The sequence below is a fragment of the Lontra canadensis genome, unplaced genomic scaffold (genome assembly GCF_010015895.1).
Source record: "Lontra canadensis isolate GAN:19392208 unplaced genomic scaffold, GSC_riverotter_1.0 scaffold3, whole genome shotgun sequence".
NCBI classification, from domain to species: domain Eukaryota; kingdom Metazoa; phylum Chordata; class Mammalia; order Carnivora; family Mustelidae; genus Lontra; species Lontra canadensis.
Window position 1 is genome coordinate 55,828,204 of NW_022630997.1, and position 10,938 is coordinate 55,839,141.

Genomic DNA, 10,938 nt, shown 5'->3' on the forward strand with positions numbered 1-10,938 from the left:
TGGAGCCTGTACTCACTGTTTGCCACCAGCTTCCCAGCTCCAGCTCCACTGCTTGGGAACTCTGCTGCACTCAGGCACCCCCATTCTTTTTGTAACCCCATGGCTTATCTTCTGATATATCACCTCAGATTCACATCTCCACTCCTACCTTGCAAAAGTGGTTTCTTTTCTATTTGTAAAATTGTAGCAATCCTTTTCTTAGATCTCCAGTTGATTTTGTAGATATTCAGAATGACTTGAAAACTATCTAGCTGAATTCTGGAGACCATATGAAATGAGGGTCCCCTACTCCTCTACAATCTTAACTCCCTCTAGTAGTGAAATTTTAAATTATTTTCTTCTACTTTCTATAGTGTTGTTACATGTGTAAACAAAGTAAGAGGCTGACACCTCCTGTGATGGGGGGGATGTTTCTTAATCTTTTTTTTTTAAGATTTTATTTGTTTATTTATTAACACACACACACACACACACACACACACACACACACACACACACAGAGGATGAGTGGGGAGAAGGACAGAGGGAGAAAGAGAAGCAGGCTCCCCAGTCTGGGGCTCGATAGTCTTATAAATTGTCTTATAAATATCTCCTTCAGTACCATATCATGGAATACAGCCTTATCAATTTTTAATTCTATTTCAAATCTTGCTGCTTTCTGCATTCTCACTGATATTCTTAGGTTAAGCCTCTCAGTTCACCTGACTCTTGCAATAGCCTACTAACTCACCCATGTCTCCATTTTCAGGCTTCCCCAGTATTTGGCCATTCCCTCAAAATATTTCTTTTCCTAAAATATTCTGTCCTGGTGATTAAATAACCTTCCCTCAACACAGAAGACATGAAAATGTATATCACATCTGTGCCTTGGGTTGTCACCATTCCTGACATTAAAGATGCTTATATAAAGCATAAATAAGCAGCTTCCATTTCTATATTTCATGTATACTCTTTTTGACATGACTAATTCTGAAGTTCTTCCATTTATTTCTGGGAGATAGAAGAGTATACTAGTTAAGACTTTAGATTCTGTACGAAAATAGCTAAGACACTTCTGAAGAATTAGACTATGGTGAGGAATTTGTTATACAAGATACAACACTAATTAACAGCCAAAATAAGTAAAATAGTGTGGGTACTCTGCTCCCAGTTAGATTGAATAGCTCCTTTTTGACTAATCTTCACATATAACAACTAAAATTTTGTAAAATAATAATAATAATTTTATATATATATATATATATATATATATATATATATATTAGCTCCTTGGAATAACTGGAAAGCAACTATAAGCAGGCAGTAATTGGAATTTACACTTAGATAAAGATCATGAAACTGGGTGAATTTTCCATTTTTAAATGGATTTTTATTTTAGATCAGGCATTAGTTGACTAAAACTTAAACAGTAGTCAGTAATCTTAGTGGTTTGAAAACAAAAGGACAGAGTTTAGGTCAACAAAGAAGCTGAAAAGTGAGTGACAAGTGAAGGGAGAAACCCAGAGAGGGAAGAGCCAGAAAGGTAAAGTCCCAAAGCCTGCATATAAATTCTCCCAAACCTCTACTTTTGGGGAAAAACTATGCTATGGCTCATAGCATAGTTATGAGCCATAACTCAGCTATAACTAAAGGGGTTATACAAAAAATTTCACCTGCGGGGTAGACAGATTAGGAATATGAGGTCAGCAATGTCAATTGCCTACAAAATCAACATTCTCAGAGGAATATAACAGAATCCAGAGACTATGAAATATCATTTACAGTGTCTAGCATATAATTCAAAACTACCAGACACATAACAAATATGTGTAATGCATATTCATATGAATATAGAATAATGTAATGCATATTCAAGAGTGAAGTATCAGTGGTGACTAAAAGACCAGATGTTGGAATTAGCAAAGATTTTACTATAACTATCCTCAATGTAGAAGAAAACATGTTCATAATAAATGAAAAAGTAGAAAATCCTCCAGCAGAGAAATAGTAACTATTTTTTTAATGGAAATTCTAGAATGAAAACAAAAATACATCTGAAATTTTAAAAATCAGAGATTTTTCTCAGGAATAGAGAGAATGACAAAACAGAATAAAGAGCTTAGAAGCAGACCCATGAAAGTGTAGTTACTTGATATATAAATGAACTGACATTGAAGATCAGTGGATAAAAAATATTCAGCCAATTATATGGGATAAATGGATATTCATGGGGCACCTGGGTGGCTCAATTGTTAAGTGTCTGTCTTCAGCTCAGGTCATGATCAGGGTCCTGGGATTGAGCCCCATGTTGTGGAGCCTACTTCTCTCTCTCCCACTCCCCCTGCTTATGTTCACACTCTCGCTGTGTCTCTCTCTGTCAAATAAATAAATAAAATCTTTTTAAAAAATAGATATTCACACCAAAAAAAGACAAAAAAGAATAGATATTCTCACATCACATGTGAAATCAATTCTAGACTGATTAAAGACTTAAATGTAAAAGGTGAAACTTTAAAAATTTTAAAGAATAATTTAGTAGAAAATGTTCATGACCTTTGGACAGGTAAGGAATTCTTAAGAAATAAAAAATACTAAAGTTAAAATTATAAATGGACAAATTTGAAAGTATTAAAATTTTTTAAAATTTTATTAAAAGATTTATTTATTTGACAGACAGAGACACAGTGAGAGGGAGCACAAGCAGGTAAGTGGGAGAGGGAAAAGCAGGCTTCCTGCAGGAAGCCTTGAGCAGGAAGCCTGATGCCAGGCTCAATCTCAGGTCCCTAGGATCACAACCTGAGCTGAAGCCAGACACTTAACGACTGAGCCACCCAAGCACCCCAGTATTTGAAAAATTTTAAAACTAGATACAACAGAGTACGTACAGAGTACACTACCATTTTTATAATAAAAAAGAGAAAATAAGAATGTATATGTTGATATTGTTGAAAAAGAAGCAGAGAAGGGGCTCCTGGGTGGCTCAGTTGGTGAAGCACCTGCCTTTGGCTCAGGTCATGAACTACAGGTCCTAAAATCAAACCTTGCATTGAGCTTCCTGCTCAGCAGGAAGCCTGTTTCTCCCTCTCTCCCTCTGCCCCTCCTCACTGCTTATTCTCTCTCCCTCAAATAAGTAAATAAAATCTTAAAAAAAAAAGCAGAGAAAAGATAACAAACAAAAGATGAAAATGGTTATCTATATGGAGTACAGTGGTTAGGAACTGGGTGGAGAGTGAAGAAATAGGAATCTGGACTTCTTTCAGTAAATATATATGCAAACAATTGGTAATTAATAATGTTTTTTATTATATATTGTTAATAATATGCAGTAAATATATATATTCAGCTACAAACATGTAAATATTATAAATATTTTAAAGTTAAATAAAAATGGCTTCTTAAAACCCAAACTCTAAAACTGAATACAAACAAACATATGATTCTACCTATAAGTCAGATTGATAGAACACTTAGCCACAAAGGGAATATAATTAATTCAAGTAAATTTTCAACAGAATTCCCTGTTTACCCTTAGTATTATAGAGTGTAAGGATGAAAAAAAAATCCTTAAAAAAATTATTATTTTTTTTAAAGATAGGTTTTGAATTCTATTTAGTTTTGTTTTGAATAAGGGTACTGGTGGTATTGCTCTAAACCTGTATTGTGTACAGTATAGAATAGAACAAATGAGTAAATATTGTTTGTGGTGTTGCTTGGGAAGCAGGGTTTTCACTATGGAAAAAGAGACATATCAAAATGGAATTGGAGAAAATAAGAAATAACCCTGCGATTTTTTTAGTCTGAATTAGAAGTATCAGCAAGAACTCAGGATTTTTTTTTAAGATTTTATTTATCTATTTGACAGAGATCACAAGAGGCTGAGAGGCAGGCGGAGGGTGGGGGAAGCAGGCTTCTTGCAAGCAGAGAGCCCAATGTGGGGCTCAATCCCAGGACCCTGGGATCATGACTTAAGCCGAAGGCAAAGGCTTTAACCCAATGAGCCACCCAGGCGCCCCTCTGGATTTTTTTTCCTTAAGAAATTTCCTAGGAGCTAGAAACAGTGAGACCCCAGGAACAATGAGCACACCTAGAGTCTATATGCTATATTCTAATTCTCATTCTCACCCAAAAGGAACAGAACTACTTAAAGAAATTGCTGATACAAAATCTAGGACAAGGAAAGTACAAAATAAACCTGAAACATCACATGGTACCAGAAAGCTAAAAAGTGTGCTAAAAAGACTAGAGGATTCATGTTGTTAACAGCAACAGAGCTATTTTCCAAATGAAATATTATTTGCAACACTGGGTAGGAAGCTCAAAGTCCTGGTCATTCACCCTCCATCTTATTTCCTATCTTTATTCAGTGACAGCCTCTGAGATCCATCTTTTGAGAACCACTGGACTATTGAAAAGAGCTTAGATTTAAATGTCTGGAGACCTGGATTCTAACCCAAATTTGGCCAAATACTAGCCACATAGTCTTAGGTAAATATGTAGTCTTTCTGGGCCATATTTATTTATATGTAAAAGCAGGGCTAAAGCTTCTAGTTTACCTATTTCACACTTGTTGTGAGGATCAAAGAAAAAGATAATTGTGAAAATTCTTTGAAAGTTTAATATAATGTTTCTACAGTCATGTAATTTATTACCCCCATGGGGCATTTAGACAAATTTTTGTACACCATTTGGCAGCTGTCATTCTTACCTGTTACCAAATGGCAGTGTAGAAGTAACAGATTTTTAATGCGTATCAGGGGAAGATGGAGGTTCCTCTCCAGCCTTTCTTTTATCACAGTTTACTAGTCATGTATGGTGTCAGGCATCTGACAACACAAATACAAAGATGAAAGATTAAGATCTCCAAGGTTCATTGTCCAATAAAGGACAAATAGCATAAATAAAATACTTGAATGCAGTATGTACACAATGCTGGAAACACATATATTACATTGGCAACCAGAAGACAATGCAGTTAGCAGTGCCAGGATTCAGGGGTGGTAGGGAAAAAACACTACATAGAAGTGAAGGTACCAAAATAGTAAATCAGCTGGGAAAAATTAATGAGCACTAATTTGGAAGTAAATATAGCAGCCTGCAAACAGACATTTACTTTCAGTCACCTCTGAAACCCCACTAAAATGACAATATGCACCTGGCAGTTTAACAAAAGTATACACTATAAATCAAGATGGGTTTAAACCAACAAATCAAAGGGAGTTGAATAGTTAAAAAAAAAATTGATCAGGGGTGCGCGGGTGGCTCCGTGGACTAAGCTTCTGCCTTCGGCTCAGGTCATGATCTCAGGGTCCTGGGATCAAGCCCCGTATTGGACTCTGCTCAGCAGGGAACCTGCTTCCCCTTCTCTCTCTGCCTGCCTACTTGTGATCTCTCTCTCTCTCTGTCCACATTGCCCTAAGGGTCTAGCCAAAACTATAAAGCAAAATGAAGAAATATGATATATGAAGGTTAAACACAAAATATGTGTCATTATTTACAAGTTATATGATTGTGTTCCTAGAAATACAAAAATAATCTAGTGATAAATAATTGTTTCACAAGGTTGCTAGATACAACATCAATATAAAATTTGATATTTCTATATATGAGCAACAAATATTTAAAAAAACAAAAGTTAAAATAATATGACATTTAAGATATTATCAAAAATAGTAAGTAACTAGGAGTAATAATAGCCTAAGATTTGTAAGGGTTATATGGCAAAATACTGAAAAATTTTAATAAAAAAAATTAAAGGAGACTTAAACAAATAAAGAGACTATGTACATGGATTGGGGGACTCAATATTATTAAGAGAACAGTTCTCCACAAATTTATCTAGAATTTTAATGCAACAATAAAAATATCAATAGGTTTAGAGGAATACTAACAAGCCTATGCTAAAATATATATATAAAATTTTTAAAAAGCAATTCTAAAATATACATAAAATTTTAAAAATCTAGTATAAACATGAAAAAATTATAGTAAGAACATTGACTCTACCAAAAATAGAAATATTAAGCTAGAACACTTAAGAGAAGGTAGTGGTGCAAGAATAGGCCAATAGACAAATTGAATAAAATATATGTGCTCCAAAAACTGATCTACACCTATATGGATACTTGGCTTATGACAAAGATAGTAGTGTAGTTAGAAATGGGTGGATTTTTCAATACATAATGACAGGAACGTTGAGTATCATTTTGGGGAAAAACTATATTGGAACACTTACCATGCAATGAAATAAAAATCAATTCCCCTTGGCTTATGGTACTAAGCAGGAAAGGCCTCTTAGAGGAATAAGGAAAACTTACCATGCAATGAAATAAAAATCAATTCCCCTTGGCTGATGGCACTAAGCAGGAAAACCTTCTTAGAAGATAATATAGAATATTTTCAGAACTTTGGGGAAAGGAAATACTTCCAAACAAAACACAAAAAAAGATAAGGTTAGGGACACCTGAGTGACTCAGTTAAGCATCTATCTTCAGTTAGTTCATGATCCCTGGGTCCTGGGATCAAGCCTCTCATTGGGCTTAGTGGGGAGTCTGCTTCTCCCTCTCCCTCTGCCTTTCTCCCCTGCTCACATTCTCTCTCACTCTCTCTCAAATAAATAAATAAAGTCTTTTTTTTAAAAAGGATAAGCTTAATATTAAGAAAAAATTAATAAATTTGACAAAATTTAAATACTTCTGCTCATGTATGTACATGACCAAAAGAAATAATGATGCTCCAGTAGTGGTAAGTGTCCCTAGTATCTAGATTGCAATCTCTTTATACTATTTCTCCAAAAAGAGAACCAGGGAACCTTTTAGAAATGGCAGTTCCAAATCTGTAACACAAAATGTACAGGATGAATCAGAGACATCTTGTCCAGCCTGAAAGCACAAAATTTATCAATGGCTACTAGTGTCATACTGAAAGAACACAAGAGCCAATTAGAAGGGGCTCATACTGACCAAAGATGGAAAAACTTAAGCACAAAATAAATAAATAAGTAAATAATGGTCGACGTCTGGGTGGCTCAGTTGGTTAAGCAACTGCTTTCAGCTCAGGTCATGGTCCCGGAGTCCAAGGATCAAGTCTGGCATCGGGCTCCCAGCTCCATGGGGAGTCTGCTTCCCCCTCTGACTTTCTCCTCTTTCATGCTCTCTCTCATTGTCTCTCTCTCAAATAGATAAAATAAAATCTTTGAAAAAATAATGGCTTCAATGAATTGAGGTGTATTAAATATATACAAATCCATGGGTTCATAATGATACTCCAAAAATAAAAATTCATGGATCACTTGTAGAAGTTGTTATAGCATGAAATCCTTATCTTAAAAATAATAAATAAAAGGAAAGAATTGAGTTTTTTATACTGTCTTCCCTGTGCACTAACAAAATAAGTGACCAAGGAAATTTCTTCTTTATAAATTAATCAAAGGTAGTAAATGCAGGAATGATAGTATTAGAAAATCACCAGTTTACAACCCTTAATGAAATGATTAATCTAGGCAATATTAATGGCTCAGAAATCTTAAGTGAAATGTTGAAGGAGAACTTCTTAATGATTGATAAATCATGTTGACACTATTTCAACTCAAATCTAAGCATGACTAAGAGTGGAAAAACCAGGCATTATATGCCCCCAGACATGATGGAGAGGAACCATATAGCATTACACATATATACTAACAACAAAGATTTGGAAATTGACATTAAAAAGGATTGCCACTTATAACAACAACAAATATATGAAATATTTATGGCAACCTTGGGTTAAATAAAGATTTCTTGGATATGATGCCAAAAAGACATTTCAAAACAAATTCATAAATTGGACTTCAGCAAAATTTAAAGTTTTTACTCTTTAAAAAATGCCATTTTTGTTTAAACGGAAGAATGAAAATTAAATTGAATGAGAATGAAAAGGCAACCACAAATCTAATAAAGGACTTGTATCCAAAGTATCCTTTGAATACTCAAAACTCAACTATAAGAGAAAAAATAAGACATTAAAAACTACGTAAAAGATGGGGTGCCTGGGTGGCTCAGTGGGTTAAAGCTTCTGCCTTCGGCTCAGGTCATGATCTCAGGGTCCTGGGATCGAGCCCCACATCAGGCTCTCTGCTCAGCAGGGAGCCTGCTTCCTCCCTTCTCTCACTCTGCCTGCCTCTCTGCCTACTTGTGATCTGTCAAATAAATAAATAAAGTCTTCAAAAAAAAAAAAACAGGTAAAAGATTTAATCAGATACTTCACCAAAGGAGATATATAGAAGGCACATGAAAATAAGCTCAATTATCATTGGTCTTTAGGGAAATACAAATTAAAAACACAATGAGGTACAACTACATACCTACTAGAATGGCTAAAATTGAAAAGAATGACTTTATGAGTATGGGTGGGGATGTAGAAAACCTGAAAGTTTCATACACTGTTGGTAGGAATGTAAAATGGCACAATCACTTTAATAAAGTAATGAGCACTGGGTGTTATATGCAAGTAATGAGTCATTGAACACAACATCAAAAACTAATGATATACTAATGATAATGATATATGGTGAATAACACAATAAAAAATGAATAAAAAATTTTTTGCAGTTTCCTTAAAAGTTAAACATATACCACTCCTGCAAATGTGTTATTCTGGTGGCACAGTGATGGATTACCCTATGCATAACAAAATGAAGCCTGAGGCCATGAGTAGATACACCAGACCAGTGAACTTGGCTGTCTTCCCCCATCTGACCACAGTGCTGGTGGCCATTGGCATCTTTTTCACTGCCTGGTTCTTTGTTTGTGAGGTTACCTTCACCAAATGCCCTTGGGATATCTACAAAGAGCTTCTCATCTCCTTGGTAGCATTGCTCTTCATGGGCTTTGGAGTCCTCTTCCTGTTGCTCTGGTTTGGCATCTACATATGAGTTCCCAAGGGTTCCAAAAAGGTGGCTTCTCTGAATCCCTATTTTTATAAATTAATTTTTTTACTATTGCTGGATGTATCCCACCTGCTGCTGCTCATAATAAGGGCAAATTTGTGACCAAAAAAAAAAAAAGAAAGAAAAAAAGGAAGTTAAACCTATTATCTGTAATTTTATCCAGCCATTTAATTCCTAGGTATTTATGTAAGAGAAGGGGAAATACGTGTCCACATAAAGACTTACACATGAATTTTTATAGCAGCTTTATTTTTAAGAGCCAAAAGGTAGAAAACAACTCAAATGTGCATCAGCACATTTGCTGATGACATCTGCACCAGCAGATGAATATATAGACAAATTATGGTAGAGCCATACAATGGAATAGTGCTCAGCAATAACAGGGAAGGAATTAGTGACTTAACAACATGAGTGAATCTTAAATTACTTATGTTAAACAAAAGAATGTGCACCATATGATCCAGTTACATAAAATTCTAGAAAATTCAAACTCATTTATAAAGACACATAGAATGTCAGTGGTCACTTAGGGAGGAATAAGATGGAGGGATTACCACATACAATGGAGGCCCATTGTATGGTGTCAGAGCACCAGTGAAATGATGAGAGCATAAAAGTGGGGGAGGGTTTAGCACCAGTAATGGGATATTGATTACATAAGAGAGATCAATCAGTTAGGTAAATCTCTTAAGGATAATGGGAATCTGTTTCCTAACTGTTAGGAGAAAGGGAGTAAAAGTGTGGAAAGAAGGAAAACTGGAATGAACCCTGTGGTATTGAAATAAAATTAGAGTTATTAAGGATTCATAGTTTTTAGCTCATAGATTGATAGAGAAGTAAATCTGGATGTAAATGTGTATTGTTATGTGTGAATATTATATACGTATGATATATATGCATATATACACATATATATACATATAAATATGTATATACACCGACATATATTCTCTAGCTATGTCCACTAAGAGGACATGGGAGTAGTCATAACTTTAAAAGCAATGAGCACACCTAGTAGCCAGATCTTATTCTCTAAACATCCACTAAGTGGAATCATAGAATTAAATTTCTTGGAAAAATAGTTGGTTCCAGGATAGGAGCAGGAAAAGTAGAAGATGATCCTGGAATATTCTTTCTTCCTATACCAGAAAATAAGGAATGGCTTAAAGAATGATGGTGACATGTCAAAAGGGCAAACAATAGTCTTGAGGGGATACAACTGGTCCAATCTAGGATGATTTAAACATCACAGTAAATAATATGTTAAAGCACTATAATCTTTTGAATCAAATTGGAAACCATAGCTCACTAAAAATTAATAAACAAAGTTTTGTGAGATATTTAAATGAGGTACTTTGTATTATACAAGAATCTCCCCACAAAATATTTATTAATTATAAAGGACAAAAGAGTACATTTTCAGCTGAAAGTCTAGCAAACTTAATGACTTTAATCAAGTGATTAAAATAAACAGCATCAATAATGGAACAAATAAGAATTATGTAGCACCTGGTAGAATGCAATGAAAAGAACATAACATCAGTTTTATAGTTCTCTTGCCAGAGATGCATAAAATAAATCTAATCAAGTGATGTCAGATAAGATCAAATGGAGGGACATTCTACAAAATAACTGACCTATAATCTGGAAAAATTTTGTGGTCATGGAAGCCAAGGAAAACTGGACAAACTATTTTCAATTTAATTGAATGAGAATAAAGAGAGAGGATAAGTAATGCAGTGTAGTGATTCTGAACTGGAGCTTTTTGAATTTTGGAATTGCAAATTAGGGATTAGCTATAAAAGACATTATTGGGACAATTTGCAAAACTTGAATGGAATCTAAGAGTTAGAGGGTATGGTACCAATGCTAATTTCCTACTTTTGATAGTCGTATTGAGGTTATACAACAGAATGTTCTTGTTTATAAGAAATACATACGGAAGAATCCCAGAAGTAAGGAGCATTATGGAGAATCATATGGGGGATATTAGCAATTTACTCTCAGTGCAGAAAAAAATTTGTACCATATTT

The 10,938-nt window shown here is 34.6% G+C and overlaps 1 protein-coding gene across 1 annotated transcript; it reads left to right on the plus strand.

Moving 5' to 3' along the window:
- The first annotated feature begins 8,650 nt into the window (after nucleotides 1–8,650).
- LOC116879706 (transmembrane protein 258-like) lies at nucleotides 8,651–8,890 on the plus strand. The gene has a single exon (XM_032878100.1). It carries the CDS (start codon nucleotides 8,651–8,653, stop codon nucleotides 8,888–8,890), a length of 240 nt encoding a protein of 79 aa, XP_032733991.1.
- Nucleotides 8,891–10,938: the final 2,048 nt, after the last annotated feature.

Bases quoted from the DNA above. Each gene is read 5' to 3' on its own strand.
- LOC116879706 (XM_032878100.1), top strand. From the start codon at position 8,651: ATGAAGCCTGAGGCCATGAGTAGATACACCAGACCAGTGAACTTGGCT.